This window comes from Drosophila teissieri, chromosome X (assembly GCF_016746235.2).
Source record: "Drosophila teissieri strain GT53w chromosome X, Prin_Dtei_1.1, whole genome shotgun sequence".
NCBI classification, from domain to species: domain Eukaryota; kingdom Metazoa; phylum Arthropoda; class Insecta; order Diptera; family Drosophilidae; genus Drosophila; species Drosophila teissieri.
Window position 1 is genome coordinate 2867216 of NC_053034.1, and position 17836 is coordinate 2885051.

Here is a 17836-nt window from a genome sequence, read left to right on the forward strand (position 1 = left end):
TCACTTTTTGGCAAGTTTGGGGAAATTTAATTTTTTTCAATTTTTCACATTTTTTGTAAGGGGTAACATCGTCAAAATTGGCGAAAAATGGGTAAAATTTTACATGTCAAAGTTGGGATGCAAATCGATTGGGAATTTAATTACGAGCTCAACGAGGTATAACAATCCATATTTGGACCAATATTTCGAATGTTGTGTTCAAAATACTGATAATTATTTACGCAAAAAAACAGAAAATCGATTTTTGGCAAATTTCAATATTTACGATTGGTATTTTCTGTATAACTTGGCCAAAAATGTTCAGACAACCAAAAGAGTTACAGTTTTTTACTCCCAATTACCCATACTAACCATCCATATCACTTTTTGACCGACTTTGTTAAAATAATTTTTGGCCAAATTTTCGCAAAATTTGCAAAAAAATGGGTGCGGGGTGCGGGTGGTATTTTCGGTATAACTTGGCCAAAAATGGTCGGAAAGTTAAAAAAATTACATCTTTTTACTCCTAATTACCAATACTAACCAAAAATATAACTTTTGGACCGACTATGTCAAAATAATTTTTGGCCAAATTTTCGCATTTTTTGTAAGGGGTACCATCATCAATATTTGCAAAAAATGGCAACAAAATATTATTCCTATTTGTGGACCCAGTTCGATTAGGAATTTGAATACGAACTCAACGAGGTATGACATTCCATATTTAGACAATTATTTTTCAAGTTTTGGCCAAAAAACTGATTATTTTATGACGGAAAATGGGAAAAACCGCTTTTAACGAGCTCAATACTATTCACAATTTCCTGGGGGATCAAACTTTTCGAACACTGCTTGTTGTCAAGGTAGATTCTACAGCACTGCAAACAGAGTTTTCATAATTGATAGATGGCCCAAGGAAATTCACTTTCAACTGCCAAATCGAAGGACGAGAAATTTTGTAGAGCTCAGATCTTGTGAAAAGAACCGAAAGGAAAGAAGTAAGGATGAAACTTGAACGCGAAAAGGGTGTTCTTGATCCCGAATTGGCCTCCATGTCATTGGGTAAGCACTTTTTTGTTTCCAAGTTTTCAAAGATTGGTGTAGGATACCCATTCGCCAGACAATTACTACGAGAAGCACGTGAAGAAGCCGGGCGGCAACTTCAAGTCCTATCGTCCTGCGCCGTATGCATCGCGTTCGCAGGCGCAGCTCCACTTCCAGCGGACGCACTACTTCGGCCCCGCCTACCGGCGCAGGCTGGCCAATCCCACTTCGTCCATCATCAACAGCCGTCTGGAGGAGCTGAGCCACAATATCGAGCACACCAAGACCATGGTGGCGTTCAAGATCGTTGTGAAACTCATCGAGGATCGGCTAGAGCAGCAGAAGGAACTGGAAGCCAGCTTGGCTTCGATGCCGCCGCCCCCTTCGCCTACTCCTAGCCAGGTTATCGAGGATCTGGAGGACACGCTGATCCTCACCATCGGCGACGAGATGCTACACGACGACGACGACGACGACTACAAGGACATCCTCTAGATGTCCCAACAGAAACTTGTAAACGTGGTCAAAACTAAAATGTTACTCTGTTTTTCAATGAGAATTTTAGCGCAACAATTGGGTGATGTTTTGATTTTAGTTGGTTGTTATCAATCAGTGATATATGTATGTACATATGTGACATGTAACATTAAACATGCGACATTGACTTTGCAACATTGAACTTGCAACATTGAATTTGCAACATTGAATTTGCGACATTGAATTTGCGACATTAAATATGCAACATTGAATGTGCAACATTGAATTTGCAACATTGAATGTGCAACAATGAATTTGCAACATTGAAACATAGCTAACATTCAACGCAAAACATTAAACATATCAAAAGTTATTTTGTATACATTGTAATTTACTTAATTTACATAATTAATGTAATGTAAAAAAGATTTCGTCCACCAGTACTTGCAATTCCCAATCAGTTCTGACGCAATCCTCATGGGATAGCCGCTCTGACTGCCCATAAATCAGTTGACCGGAAGTTATGATGTGATAGTAAAAGTAGTAGTATGTGTGTCAGTGTGTGTGATAGTGGTTCCAGAGGCCATGTGGGTATCCCGTCGTCATTCTGGATGCAGTGCATCATGGACCTGACCAGGTATGTTCCACACTTAGGAGGTATGTAGTTTATTATATTTATTATATTATTATATTTATTATATTATTATATTTATTATATTATTATATTTTATTATATTATTATATTTATTATATTATTATATTTATTATATTATTATATTTATTATATTATTATATTTATTATATTTATTATATTATTATATTTATTATATTTATTATATTTATTATATTTATTATATTTATTATATTTATTATATTTATTATATTTATTATATTTATTATATTTATTATATTTATTATATTTATTATATTTATTATATTTATTATATTTATTATATATTTATACATCTCTAATTTCTATATAGTGTTTGGTATTTCTTTAGAATATTTCTCCACCCTGTGATGTTAAGATACAATATTATGATGTACGGATTCTTCACATAATAAATATTAATAAAAAAGAGTTGGTTGTTTTTGTTAGGAAATCAATAAATTAGGCATAAAAACATGAATTTCGTAGGCACATTAAATGATTGTGAATTTACAGGCCAAAAGTAAGCTACAAAATAATTATATCTTTGCCGAATGTCAACGACTGCTTGGCGATTTTCTGCCTGAAAGTAAGCTACATTCTCATCGTGCATTTTATAGCGAACGATTGGGTATGAAATCCCAGTTGTATGTTTTGCAGAAGCTAAAGCACCGAATTTTTTCTCGCTGTGCACGACCCTCTGTTCCAGCCCATGTCACCGTCCGCAAATGATGATGGGTGGGGAAAGGGGTGGGGCGGCAGGACAAGGACTCTCCAGCTTAATGCTTTCATTGTGAAGGATTTCTTTATTTTTAGTTGATTTGCTTGGACATCCTCGGTTGGCTCTCCGCCTCCGTCTCCGTCTGTGTCCACGTCCTTGCCCGCCCACGTCCACGTCGACGTCCACCCAACGCCCAGCAGCACTCCAATTAGAATTGTGTGTGTTTTCCGAGGTGGACAATGGCTGCCACTTGAACTTCGCGCGCTCGATTTCACTTCCATAAGTTTCAGTGGCATAATCCCTGGCCAAGACCATTTCCGTGCCACTTCCCCCGAGTTGTCCACTTGCCCACTCACACATCCATATCCACATCCACTCCATGTGGTGTCGCTGTCGATGTCGTTTGTGTAGTTGCCGTAGTTTACGGATTACGAATGTCGCCCGAGCAGCACCCTTTCCGGCAAAGTATATCCGTATCCGTTTCCCCCGTGAACCTCATCGATGCCCATTGGCCATGCAAATGATGGACAGGACAGTACTGGGCAACGGGCAGTCGTGGCGCTGCCAACGTGGACACTACACATTTATTTGCTCAGCCAGGAGTCGCCACTTGTTCGTCCTTGTTCGTCCTTGTTGTGTGTGCCGTGTGCCGTGTCCCTGCTGCTGTTGTGGTGCCGCCGTAGATGTTGTGCTGTTGGATGCGGCTACCAAGGTTCTTAAGCCGACCTAATACCTTTCCTAATGGCTCCGATGCTCTCCATTAGCGCTACTGTGCGCCACTTAATGCCACACGTAGACGTAGTCCGCATGGAAATGCGACCTGCTCCACGGGATTACGGAGTGGGGCAGTCCCCATTTGTGGGGACTCCGCTGTGGAGGAGGTCCTGCTGTGTGCTGCTCTCCTCGTGTGCTCCTGATTGGTTAATCAATGCAAAACATCGCATTCTCCGGACACCATCAACACAATTGGACCCCGTGTGCCTTACACAAAGTGCCCATTATGTGTGTGGGAACACGGCATGTTGCGATTCGCGATTGTGGAAAATTAATATACATACATATATATATAAATTAAATAGCTTAAAGCATGAGGCTTAGCTTCACTTAATTTATGAAAATATATAATTATTTCAATACAATAAGCCATACAACAGGTAAAAGCGAAAAGCAAAAAGCGCTTTACCATCCACATAATTGCGACCTGCCCCAACCACCAAGCGATCCACTTGCGAAAGCTTGGCATCCAACATGACCATCTGTTTGGAAAAAAGCCCCAATCTCGCCCAGCTGACAGCTGACGATCAGTTGTTTGTGAAGTCTCCACGTGTCTGGAATCGTGGCCAAGCGATTGGCAAACAGAAAGTGCGAAATGGAGAGCCGGAATGCCGATGATGATATTGAGGTGCACCAGGTGGCCGCCGGAGGAACGGAGCAGCTGATGACCTTCCTGCTGGCCCACTACTACCCCGAGGAGCCGCTGACCGCGGGCACACAGCCGCCCGAGCCGGAGGCGGCGGACAAGGAGTTCCTGCTGTCCAACGTCCCCTTTGGCACTTGCTTTGTGGCACTGCACGGCGGCAGGATTGTGGCCGCCGTGGTGGCGGGACCCAAGGACATCCACGAGCCGGAGCACTTGGCCGAGGAGGCCGCCAAGTATGCCGGCGGTAAGTGGGGCACCATACTGCACCTGCTGTCCGCCGTGGAGACGGCCACCGATGTGTGCCGTCGCTTCAACGTGCCCAGCTGCCTGCATGTCCATGCACTGGGCGTGGATCCGCAGCTGCGGGGTCGCAACCTGGGCGGTCGCCTCCTGGAGGCAGTGGCCCAGCGGGGCCGGGAACTGGGACACCAGCTGATCTCCGTCGACTGCACCAGCGTGTACTCCGCCAGATTGGTCCAGCGCCTGGGCTACCAGCTGATCAACACGCTGCGGTACGTGGATCACCTGGACGCCAGTGGGCAGCAGGTCATCCGCCCGCCGCCGCCACACGAGAGTGTCCAGACCTTTGTGCTGCACTTGTAGGCTAAACATGTTATCACCACCAAACCCAAAAGCCCATAACACACCCCATGAAAATCTTATCATGAGTTTGTGAACCTGATAAGTCAGCGCTGAAAATGCGTCATGCAATCAGCTTGTGAAAGCTTATCACTTTAGTATAGCAACGCCGAAATGTACTAATATTTCGGCTTAAATAGCACTGTTTTATATTTAATAAATGTATTAGGGAATTAGTGGTAATTGCGATTACTTTGGCAGATTTTCGCCAGTGCAGAGATCCACATATTGAGTGGCGCCCCAAGTGTCTGGCGACTAATTAGTGATGTTAACTGAAAATTCAATTGTTATTATGTGGCACTTGTGCGATGCTTACGCTGGAATTGGGTGGGTGGGCTTGTGGATGGATGCCATGGCAACTCCAAGGGCTCCGAAGACGCCCACTTCTTGGCTGTGGATGTGGCTGTGGATGTGGCTGCGGATCAGGGCGAATAAATCTCAAATTAATAATCCCTAATGGGGAGACGTAATCCTCGTGTACCTGTGCTAATTAAGCCGCACAGTTGAGCGATGGCTTTGTGATTTGTTTGCCGACGCAGTGCTGAAGTGTTCTCAGTAACAAAGCTTTCGAGTGGGTGCAAATGCTGTTTGAAAGTACATATTCAAGCCCATTGATTAATTAAACCCAATTATGTGTACTCACAAAAGTACGTAAGAATATTTGAATATTTTCAAAAACTTGGTCAAGCTAACTGAAATGGCGTTGCTCGAAAGGGTTTGATTTCATCTGAAGTTGGCACAATTTGCACATGGATATTACGTAATAAGTGCCGGTCCTTGGCGCGTGACTGACTGGCCAGCTGGAGCGCCAACTCGTTCGATTCGATCCATGGGATGCCGGATGGGGCACGTGCAGCTCCCAAATCTCTATCTGCACTTGTATGCACTTGTATGCCCTGTGAACCTACAACCCCACCTGACCCCCAACCCCTGGGCCTATTTGGCCGACCAGTTGCAACCGCAATGGGGGCGGAGGGTGGTAAGTGGGCGTGGCTGGGTGGCTGCTGGCTTAGCAGCTAGGTAACCGACAATTATTCATTGCGCATACGACGCGTTGGACGCGCTAATTAGACAATGCAGCTGCTGCAGCTGTCGATAATGAAGCCGCTTCTGCTTGCTTGGTGTTGCAAGTTATATGATTATGCGCCTGCCCCTGCCCCTGCCGCTGCCACGCCCACCAGCCGCCGCCGGGCACGTCCGCCGACGCCCACCGGAATGGAGGCGGGGCTTGGCCGCCTGTTTAAGCTGTGAAGCACGTCCTTTTTTGAGCCGGGGCCATCTGACGTGGCATGCATTCCATTCACCATTCCCCATTCTTCACTCCCCACTTGCCAATGCCCCATGCTGCCGATGCTAAATGGCCGCGTGCAAACTTTGCTGCCGGCCAAAAGCAAACTGGCCAAGGAACCAGTAACAAGTAACAAAAGTGCGGCAGCACAAGTTTCTCCTTTCTCCCTTCTCCACCCCGGAAAAAAATCAGGAGGAGGAACACAAAAAAACAAAAAAAGCTAACAAAATGCGAGCAGGAAAGGAGACGAAGAAGTTTCTCTGGCAAAGAATCAGCAGCCTGATTGCGGCAGCAGATCAAAGGAACAGCTCCGTAATGGGATTCTGGATGACATCAGCTCAAAAACTAGAGCACACTGTCTGTTTGCCATCGCAGCGCAAAGTTTTCGGGCTCCAAGCAGTGGCACTTGCATAAATGAGGGGCATGAGGGGCATGGGGGATGTGTTCCAAAAATGTTGAGATGTGTTATGAGCCAATGCCATCGATTTGTTCTGCAGGAACTATATAGCATTACGGAATAAGAGTATTTAAACAGCAAAGAAAGCACAAGTTATCTGGCACTAATAATTGTATAGTAAGCGTGTAAGCTGCGTGTTTCATTGGACTGTATCGTAGTGTAGGAGTATGCGATATGCACGAAGGAGCAGCGAGGACATCACACATACTGCTGTATGCCCATCTGCAATGGGTGTTGTATAAATAAGAAATGTCCACGCATCCTTGGCGTCGCGTTGATTGTTGCTCCTGTTTGAGCTGCTGATGTGGTGTGGTGTGTGTGTGGTGTGTGTGTGGTGTGGTGTGGCTGTTGTCGCCGTTGTCTTTATTGTTTTTATTGCCCGCCTGTCAATATCCGTGTCCGCATCCGTTGGCACATTTCGCAGTCCGCAGGACTTGCGTCGCCGTTTGGGCCTCCGATTCGCAGGCACTTTGCACACTGACCTTTCGCTCCCACGTGGCCCATCATCCGCCAGGTCGTCCTGCTGCTCCTGCTGCTCCTTTGCGACCTTAAGGATATGTTTCCCTCTCTGAGTGTGTGCGTGTGTGTGTGTGTGAGGGGCCATAAACAACAGGATATGAAATGACTGCCTCGAGTGGCCCCGGGGACAGGCATACTCAGCCGTGACCCCAGCAACGCAACGATATCCTTGCTGCTCCTGGCTGGTGCTCCTGCTCCTGCTGCCGATGCCGATGCCCTTGGCTACGCACGATTTAAATTAAATTGCACTTGACGCATTTTCCGGCAGCAGGAGGAGCCACAGCAGCGACACGACCCTCTGACATGGGACTTCACCCAGTTCTGCCAGCACTGTGAGTCCTGTGAGTCTGGCGAGTCCTCATCCAACACACCTCCTATTGTGATTCAATTAGTGCGCCTAGGTCGGATGGTCGGATGGCTAGTTGGGCAGATGGCCACTCCGGTGCACTCCGGAACAACGCTTCCTGGCCATCTGGTGGCCAAGTGGCCGTAAATAAATAATAAATGTAATCCCAAGCTCGGACCCTCGTCGCCGGTGCTGGACACTGGAGCCGAAAGGCAAAAAGGGAGCAAAAAGGATTGCGCCGGGCCGGGTTCGTTGAACCAGCAGAGATCAGAGGTCGAAATGGATGAATGGCCGGATTGATGGATGGCAGATTGCATGGTGGAGGGATTAATGGGCCAAATGGGTGAATAGAAGGCAGAACCCAGAAGCCAGAAGAAGTGAATCGTAAGCAAAGAGTAGAAAGTCTAAAAACCAAATTTGATCTACTGAAAATAAAATGGGGGAAAAACAAAATTAAACTATAAAATGGAGACGTTCGCAAATACATTTATATGTGGCAATAATAAATAAGGCCACAGGGAAGATACATACATATCTCTTAAATATCCCGGTCATCGTCTAACTCAATTTGGGTTCAGCCAATTCCATGATAAAATAGTTCCATCAAGTAAACGAGATTATCCTCGCATGCTCCGCAAGCGGGAGGATTCTCCACGAGCATCAGCATCAGCATCAGAATCAGACTCAGAATCAGGACCACATGGCATCCGCAATAAGCGGGCTGTGCAGCCAGCTCCAAAGAAAGCGGGCGTGGCCCAAGTAAAGGCACTGCCAGGATGCTCGGAGTGCACACAGAAATCTAATTTAAAATCTGCACACATGTGGAGCTTGGCTGCTGGATGGTGGATGGTGGAGGATGATGGGCGGTGGGTGGTGGAGCACTTGGACGATGGCTTCTGGGAGGTCAGAAGACAGACAACAGATGGGTGTTCCGAGGCACCTGTGCACTGTGGCCAAAGGTGGCCGAGCAGGCAAACAGTCGACAAAACAAAATCAGAGTCACAGCAGCACTGGTGGACTTGCGATTTAATCTTATAATGATGCTCTCTCCGGCGGAGTTCCCCAGTTGCCCTATTCCCTATTCCCTAGTCCCTCTATCATGTGCCGCCTCGTCTCGCATTCCAGGCCTTATTTACACGTCCTCGCAGTTCATCGCCTGATGGGATCGGCATCCCATCCAGCCAGCAGCTGTATCCCCCTTACACCTGGCCTCCGAATCCGTTCACCGCATTCGCAGCCAGCAGAACTACCCCAGATACCCCAGATACTGCCGGATTGATGGCAGTCCAACCATTGGGAATTGCCAGGGATTCAAACAATTTTCAAGCAGAACGGCTTCCGGATTCCTACACTGCGAAAAGAGCTGGCATATCTCCTGTTCTAGAATGCTTTCGTATGCGTTTGTTCGTTTGGCATTTTTGGCCAGTGCTGCTGCAGTGGGCATGGGAAACTTTTCAACTTTGCCGCACATTCTATGCCCCCAAGGGAACAGCTTCTGGATGCTCCTTGCACCAACTACACGATGCCAGCATTTCTGGGGAATCTCGGCGCTTTGCATTTGGCGAATGCATTTACATTTATGTGAAGTCAAGTGGCTGGTTAACGGTTAATTTGCTCGAATGGAAATGAATGCATGAATGTGTGCGTGGAATGCCTATGCTGATTTAGTCTGTGATCCTTCGCCCAGCTCCTCCTTCTCCTTCTCCTCCGCCCCCACCTCCACCTCCACTCCGCCCTGGAGGCCACTGGTACCCGGCTGTGGATCATCCACGGCGTAGGTTCGCTCGTCGGTGACCTGGAGACTCAGCACAGAGATCGAGGTGACCATGGTGGAGTTGGGCTTGATGCCGTACTTGCCCAGCCGCTCGCCCTTCTCGCTGGCTATGGTGTCGGTGCGCAGGTAGACCGCACCCTTCTTGGTGATCACACAGAGATCGATGTTGGAACCGGAGCCCAGGTCATTGAACACGCCCGCCGAGATGGCCTCGCGCACCAGCTGCTTGCCCTGCTCCTGGTCGAGATGGGGCTGCCAGCCGTGCTCCAGCACCGACATGGCCGCCAAGGTGCCGGAGCCCATGGCCGCGTAGGGTATCTTGTCGTTGGAGCCGCACGGATAGATGCAGTAGATCTGCGGACCGCCGCTGTCCACGCCGCCCATCACCAGGGCGGCACCAATGTGACCCTGGTAGCGGAAGAGGGTCCTGCGGAGCAGCATGCTGGCGCAGACCACCGGCACCTGCCGGCCGGTGTTCAGCTGGTGCAGATCCAGCTCGGCGCTGGTCATCAGGGTCATCATCTCGGTGTCGGCGGCGGTGCCAGCTCCGCAGCAGTAGATGTGATCCTGGAGGTGGTGAATCTTGGAGCAGTTCTTGTCGGAGACAATGGGTCCTTCGGTGGCGCGCGTGTCGGCGCCCAGGATAACGCCGTCCTGGTAGATGATGCCCACAATGGAGGTGCCCGTGCGGATCGCCTTCGGCGGCTCATATCCCTGCGACAAAAGCTCCGCATTTCTGTGCGAGAAAAATGGCAATTCAATTTGAAAATATGTCCATATGACCAACTGCTTACCGCCTGCAATTCACGAAGTTGAATCCGCACCGCGTGCCAAGAAAATCCGCGGATTGATTCGCCTTGCGAGCGGAAAATGGAAAAAGCATTGTGTGGAATATGTTAATCTATAGGCGGCAAGCTTATTGGTGTAGTGCGTTGCTAGACAGGAAAATCTAGGAAAACTTTAAGGAACTTGTCAATAAGTTAGTGCTTGCTGTTACAAAATGATATCTTGATAAATAAATTCCAAAAATTGCGCATTGTTTTTTCGCTTAAAAACGAAATACTTTGGAATCGATTGCGTAAGGAAATTGGAAACGTGCAATCGGCTGGAAGAGCATCATAAAAAAGTGAGCGGTGTAAAGTCGTTGGTGCAGCGGCAGCCATTTTCACCCATTTCCACCCATTTTCCACCCGCTTTTCACCCATTTTCCAACTGCACTTCAAATGCCAAACAATTTGACAGAGCTTAATTGGTTGCCCAGTCCACGAATCTGCATGTGTGCGTGTGTGTGCGTTGGTGTGCGTGTGTGGTCGAAAGTTTGTCCATCTGACATGAGACCGTGTGTCCTTTAGCACACACACACACACGCACGCACACGCACAACTATGAACTGACAGTACTGCATCTGTATTCCTATTTGTATTTGCATTTGCATGCGTGTGGGTGCTGCATAATCCAAGGACTTGGCTGCTCAAGCCGAGGGTAAAGGGGGAGTGGAAATGGGAGTGGAAAAGGGAGTGAGTCCTTGTAACTTGGTCGGTTTCAGATGTCCGATGTGCGACACCGGCGCATGTGGCACAAATCAATTAGCATTAATTAGTATCCAATTATATTTTAATCAACATTTGGTCAGCAAACTGCGACGATTGCAATGCTCACTTCAAGCTGTGATTTCGCTGCACTTCACTTGCTTGCCACAACCACCAAAAGGACCTCGACAGACGAAGAAATAACTGATGTTATATGTTATATATCGAATATAACAAAATTGACATATTTTAATGGATTAAACTGCTTTTGAGCAAAGTGGTAAATCGAAAGGGATTCGTCGTAAAGTGCCTACAATTAGAAGAGTTTTCTTTCGTCGCAATTTCCAGCCTCGCAAAACTTTCCCTTGGCAATTTAGAGCCGCAAAACTTTTGCGACAAATGCAAATGCAGCTGGAGCAATTTTCATTTTTTGCCGCCGCCTTTCCAAAATATTTCCATGCGGAATTTCCCGTTTTCCCTGTTCTTTGGACAGCAGTTGGCTTTTCAATTAGGCGACAGCGCACAAAACACCTGACAATCGACAGCCGATGATGGCAGGCCTTAAAGTGGAAAACTAATCAAGAGTTGGCATTCAATTTTGATTTCTGTTTTGTTAACGGCAATCGCAAAAAGTTTGACGCCCTCACTTACCCTCGAAAAAGTGAAAAAAACCCAAATCGAACAGGTTGTTCTACCCGCCATCGGAATCCTTTTTCCTTTTTTCGGGTTTCCCATCCTTTTTTTTTTTGTTTTGTGGCTGTAACTTTGCCCAGGATAATTATGGGGCAATGCCGCCACTGACAAAAGGTTGCGTCCCCGGCTGATTGGGAGATTAAAATTTAATAAGATTATAAAGTCATTTCGGCCCGCTCGTTGTTGGTTGTTTATTTGGGTTTGCCGTAAATAACGGCATAAATAAATAAGATAGTCAGTGACACGATGTCATCTGGTTATTGATTGACTATCTGCTGCTGCAGTTCTCTCTTTTGCTACGATTTTAATTAGAGTGGTTAAAACTAGAGAGTTTGAGAGTCCAGTCAAAGTGCAGTTTTTTATGGGATATTTTCGTCTGTCCCGCTGCCAATATTTCGCGTGCTTATCACTTTCAGTTGGCGCAGAACTCACGCACACAAAGAGAGCCATGCCAGTTTCAAAAGCGGCGCCATGATGAGTCCTTTGATGTTGCCCTGCTGTCCATTTCCCATTTGCTCGCCAGTTCCAGTTCCACTCCCAGTCCCAGTCCAATGGCCACTGCATCCTTGGATGGACCATTGCACTCGCTATTAGCACACAGCCAACCATATTCGTGCAACATGCCACATCCAACGTTCGACGTCCATGGATAATATCCAACGTCCTGCCAAAGGACAAACGGCCTTTTAAGCCATGTCGCTGAATTCAGCTGGCACAGTTATGCGGCTTTTGAGCGGCCAGGATAATGGACACATGAGGTCGTGGGTGAAGTTCTGCTTCAGTATTCACCAACAAGCCACAAGCGCCTTTCCATATTGTATGTCTGCTTGCATGATGTCCTGCGATTTGCGATTGCGATTTGTATGCGTCTCTATTTAGTTTAAGCCCTGTCAATGGCGTGCAGTCGAGTTTGGCGATTCATTGGCCTGGAACCCGATGGTGGCCAGCACAAAAAACAAAAAAAAGGAAAGGGAAAAAAGCTGGGAATCCCAGGAATGAAGATGAAGCGGCTGGCGCTGCAACCGCATAATTCAATTAGTTGTAGTCGTGCCATTCTGCCCACTACGGCTTTCTTCTCCACTCGCCATGCTCCATGCTCCATGCTCCGCCCCGTGCCCCATTATCCGTGGAATGTGCAACATGTGTGGCACTGGCAAGCGTCTGCTCCGTCTATTGCAGCAATTAAACGGGAATTTCATTTCGGCGACCCCAAGTTGCCGCAGCAGCAACACCCACGAAGCAGCAGCAACAGCAACAGAAGCAGCAACAGCAGCAACATCTGTTGGCGACGCCATGTGCAACATGAAATTGCTGGAAAAGGATATTTCGTTCGACTGGAATTTACCCACCATTCACCTTAGATTCGAATGAAATCAACTCGTCATCGCAACTAGTTATTCATACTTATCTTTGATTTTACTCAAACTCAACTCAAACATCGACTCGAATTGCCTGCTGTTTTGAGGCATTCGCGTTGTGAATACCCAGCAGGAAGTCCTCGAGCAGGGAACTCAGATGTATACCGAGTATGCGGCAAGGCACAATAAGCAAATCGTTAAGATTCGCCGGCTTTTCGCACTGCAATCGCCGGCAATCACACTGGAAGAAAAAAGAAACACTAGTGATCGAAACAAGCACAGGCAGGCGAAGGAAAAAGGAAATCGCTGGCTTCTATCAAATATTCCATTTTGTAGGGAACTAAATCCTTGTGCACAGCAATGAATATTATGTGCATAGAATTATGGCCGGGATTTTCTTCTACTTTCACTGCACTTTCTTTGCTTACCAGGTGCATGAGTGTGTGTGTGTGTGTGTGTGGTTGTAGGTGCAAACTGCACGTCGTTTGCATGTATGCGCGTGTGTGTTGTTGCCACAATTACACCCACTGCCACCCACCGCCACCCAGCGCACAATATATAGAGCCCACATATGGGAGGTTATGACTTAATAAATACTCCCCAGTGTGCGCAATGTGGCTGGCAATTTAATAACAAAGGCAAACGGCATCGCAGCGGCATGGAAAGTAAAAAGTAATGCGGAGCCCAGAGGATGCCACATGTACATAAGGATATGGGTGTGCCTCCGATTCACTCCGCACTCCACGAGTGCAGCAAATGCTGCAATTGCATATATATAACATATATAACCAGCTACAGAAGTGAGTAAAATCCGATCATATCGTTAAGTTTTCAAAAAAAAGTCACATTTATATTTGCAGTTAAAAACCCTACAACTAAGTCAACAAAAATGGCATCCCAGTGCTGGTGGCCCGGCTTAGTGGTGATAGGCGGCGTAGACGGGAGCCACGGCAGCCACTGGAGCCACGCTCTTGACCACGGTCTTCTCCAGCGGCTCGCGGTTGACCACGGCATTGAATCCGTTGATGGGATCGGCGGTGTACTGCACCGTGCGCTTGAAGCCATCGGCATCGATCAGGGAGTACTCGCCGCGCACCACGTCGCCGTCGCGCTCCTCCACCTGGCTCTTGGAGTCGCCGGAGAGGGCGTCCTGCACATCGTAGGCGTACTTGTACTGCGGATGCGGGTCGTACTCCTCATCGGCCTTGGCCACCACCGGATGGGCCACGGTCTTCAGGATGGCGGGAGCTGGTGCCGCATAGGTGGCCACCACGGGAGCAGCATGGTGGTACACCTGGGCGGCGGGCAGGACACCGGCGCTGGCGGCGGCGATCAGAGCGAGGAGGGCCACAAACTGCAGGGATATTAGAATGTTTAGTAAGTGAATAGGTTTGGCATTAACAACCCACCTTGAATGCCATTTTATGAGCTGGATTTGGACTGCAAGTCGAGGGCTGTTGGTGCGCTGAGCGTTGGCTGCTGTTTGATAACAAATGCGGCGCCGCTGGCAGCCTTTATAGTCAAAATAATTCGGCAAATGTAACGCCGCACTTGCCACTCATTACTCAAATCTGGAAAAAGAAACCCAAAACATAAAAACCTAAAACCAAAAGCCCAAAACCCAATCCGAACACAATAATGCCCAAGGCCGACTTTGTGGACCTTTTGTGGGGCAAATGGAGCCATTGGCAGCAACAACATAATTGTAATAATGCAACAAACACACAATACCACAACATACACATGCCAGTTAATGTGACATTCATACAGAAGAAACGAGACATTGTATATTGTGGATACTTTTTTGGCAAACCGGTCTGGGCCAACAAGCAATGCTCTTAATGCTCCCAATGACATAAATCGAAATGCTTGGCTACATAGCTCTAAATAGATCCATAGATCCATAGATCCAAAGTATGAGCTGCTCAGTGCAACAAAGTAACCGAGCAGCCGGCGAAAGTAATATTTTAATCATCATCATCATCGTGGGCTGTCATCTTCAGCTGGGAAATCCATAAACGACCAGTCATGGCTGCAGAATTTGAGCGATTGCTCCAGTCACTGAATTATTAAGGCCCCCAAAAAGCCACGCAGGCAGAAAGAAATGAATGCCACTTTAAGATAACTCACAAGATTTCAACCACAAAATATTCTATGCCTTTCTTGAACTTTTACAAATGTAAAAATAATGTGAAATTGTGCGTTTTTTTGTTGGCTGCCTGTGGGGAAAATGCAAACAGGCTGATGTGACGGAAAAACAAACGTACGCCCACTACGAAATTTAATTACGAATATGAGTCGTGGACTGCGACGCAGGTCCTGGGCCAGCAGGAGGTCCTTCGTCCTCCTAATGGTGTAAATGGTGCAGGACCTTGGCTAAATATCCGTTCTATCAAATTCAATTAAAGTTGACATGGGTTCGCAGCTGGCTCTCGGCTCTGCACTCTGTCAGATTGCTTCAGATCCCGAGTCCACAGTCCAGATCCCAAAGTCCAGGTTCCAGTAACCAGTATTCAGTATCCAGAATCCAGCTCTCCTCCGCTGTATCCTGCTGTATTTTTGAATCAATTTGCAACGACAAACACACACGGCCTACGGAATCAAAGGAAATACTTACGGCGCCGAGCCAAAGGAAAAAAGTGGCCAACGCCCAGGCGTAATAAGACAAACGGAAAAGCGGGTCGAGAATCGGGGAAAAGGTTCGCCCTGCCACAAGGCTTTTCACTTTTCCTCCACCTCCTCCTGCTCCTCCTGCTCCTCCTGCTCCTCCTGCTCCTCCTGCTCCTCCTTTCCTTTTCCTCCTTTTGCTGGCAACCCTGTGTTGCTTAAATTAAAACACAGGCAGCTGGGGGAATCCCCGGCCCGAAAAAATGGCAGGCGAATTTGCAACTGCCTTTGAATGGAAACGCAGAGCACGGGGCATTTGCTGTGAGATCGGGCCAGGGACATGCACTCGGTTCATGGCCTCCGGAACCCGCAGAAGCCCCCGGATGCCCTCCCCCCGGAAATGCCCACCGAAATGGCCGGAAACAGCCGAAAAGGCCGCTCCGGGTGAGAATCCCCTCCAGAAAATGCCCTTCTGTTGCTGCTGCTGCTGCTGCTCGCTGAGTGTAAATTTGCTCGTTAAATTTGTTGGCACTCTCGACTAATTTGCACTTGTAACGCAATGGTCTGAGTTTTAGTGGAGGCCTTCAAGGGCGGCGGTTTTCAGGCGGGAAGGGGGGTTCTTTCCATTGCTCCCCACTAGCAGAATGCTTTGCATTGGGCTAATTGAAAAGACGATGCCCGGAGGCGAAGACCCCAGCTCCACCTCCTGAGCACCCATAACCTTCATGGCCTTCACAGCCATCCACTTGGCCCACTTGAAGTTGAGCAGCTAAATAGTAGCCCCAAGTAGCTGCAGATCGGCTGCAGATGCACGTACATACATACATACATATATGCGCAGAAAAAATAAATCAAGTATTTAGCACTCGCAAACTGCAATTAAACACTTGAAAGTTGTGAGCGAAGGCAAGTAGCTGCGCTATAATTAAAAGGTGGCAGGTGGTTCTCCTAGTTAAATGCATAGAATCAGTAGTTTGTGTACAGATTAAATCAAAATAAATACCAAATTCGCCGCAGGACGAAAGGATACTTGGTATGCGTGTCGCAGCAGCAAACAGGAATGGCCAGACATGCGTATGCAAATGCTAATCAAAGCGAATCAGTCGGCAGGCAGGACAAGTTCATAAGTTCCCCACTTCTTCACCACCTCTTCATCAGCTCCAACGGGGCAGCTCCCGCAGGTGGACGCAATCGAAGGGAAAGTTCTTGATTTGGATATGAATATGAATAATTGGCCCGCATTAGCTGGGCATTGTTGTTGCGTCAGCGGGAAATCGCTTGGCAGATTAATCGTGCGGCATTCATGGCCATAACACGGCGATTGATGGCCGGCCGGGCATATTGAGTCGATAAATGCGAAATGGATGCACCTTGGATGGGGGGGGCAGTGGGGTTGGGTGGTGGGGTGTCCCTGGCAGGACCTGAAACCTCCATCCTCGAGGATTACAAGCAACGAAATAGTGGGCCTGGGCCTGTGCCCTCGCCGACGTTGGCTCATTATTATGCAGCTCATGAGCTCATCGTTAGTGGCAAAGTTATATGAGCATACATCAGCCATGCCGCACAACTTTGCAACACCCGCAGGAAGTCCTAAGCTCGGCGAGAGTTGCAGGGGCGGAGTGCGCCCAAAGGAGGCGTGGCCAAAGGAGGTGGCTGTCAAGCGGCGTCTGGCAAAGCGGAAAGTGTTAAGCACAATGAAGTAAATGCTGCCAACTTCTGACATCGCCGGCATCTCCCTCAACTTAAATCCAAAATGTGGGGGGTGGGGCTTGGGGGTTGGGGGTTGGGGGTTAGGGGGAAAAACCAGCCACCCATATATCCGTTTCAAAGCTCTGCCGAATTCGCCGCAGGACCTGTTCGGGGCGAAAAGTGAGGCGGCAACTAGTTTCTACAACATTTCTATTGCTCCCTTTGATGTTGCAAGTTTGAACTAACAATTTAAGTTACAAATTCATCCAAAACGCTAAAGCCGCAACGATCTTCGTCCTGCGGCGTAACTATAATATAAAAGTTAAGTATTTTTGGTTCAACCTTTTCTTGATCGATCGTGAATCAGTAAATAAAGCTATTTCCAAATGCAGTTACCCACTTTTGTGATTCCTAGTCACGTGGCGCAGCCCCATCCATCGGCGATTGGCTTTAATTCCCCGAAATGGACAGCTGATGAGCTGCGAGTGTGTGATGAGTGGGTGATGAGTGACTGATGACGGATGGGTGGACTCTGGCTGGCGTGCGATGATGATGCGGCATTCTGGCACGGCGGCACATCATAATGGCCAAATCAATTATCAATTCCGAGCCGAGCCGGGAATTCATGTGAGTTATTTGCGACTCGA

At 47.7% G+C, this 17836-nt stretch overlaps 4 protein-coding genes across 4 annotated transcripts; 2 read left to right on the forward strand and 2 right to left on the reverse strand.

The window, feature by feature from the left end:
* Positions 1-899: 899 nt before the first annotated feature.
* Positions 900-1745, forward strand: LOC122624762. Its single transcript, XM_043804449.1, has 2 exons — positions 900-1041; positions 1100-1745. Exons 1-2 carry the CDS (start codon positions 984-986, stop codon positions 1516-1518), a joined length of 477 nt encoding a protein of 158 aa, XP_043660384.1. The 5' UTR covers positions 900-983; the 3' UTR covers positions 1519-1745.
* Positions 1746-4180: 2435 nt separating this feature from the next.
* LOC122624323 (arylalkylamine N-acetyltransferase 1) lies at positions 4181-5169 on the forward strand. The gene has a single exon (XM_043803821.1). The coding sequence runs from the start codon at positions 4240-4242 to the stop codon at positions 4891-4893; it is 654 nt and encodes a 217-aa protein (XP_043659756.1). The 5' UTR covers positions 4181-4239; the 3' UTR covers positions 4894-5169.
* A 3927-nt stretch (positions 5170-9096) lies between these two features.
* On the reverse strand, positions 9097-10275 carry LOC122624274 (proteasome subunit beta type-7). The gene is made up of 2 exons (XM_043803765.1): positions 10108-10275; positions 9097-10049 (listed from the first exon to the last, which is right to left on the reverse strand). The coding sequence occupies exons 1-2, from the start codon at positions 10194-10196 to the stop codon at positions 9194-9196; spliced, it is 945 nt and encodes a 314-aa protein (XP_043659700.1). The 5' UTR covers positions 10197-10275; the 3' UTR covers positions 9097-9193.
* A 3534-nt stretch (positions 10276-13809) lies between these two features.
* Positions 13810-14322, reverse strand: LOC122624256 (larval cuticle protein A2B). The gene is made up of 2 exons (XM_043803742.1): positions 14303-14322; positions 13810-14247 (listed from the first exon to the last, which is right to left on the reverse strand). The coding sequence occupies exons 1-2, from the start codon at positions 14312-14314 to the stop codon at positions 13810-13812; spliced, it is 450 nt and encodes a 149-aa protein (XP_043659677.1). The 5' UTR covers positions 14315-14322.
* Between the last annotated feature and the right edge of the window lie 3514 nt (positions 14323-17836).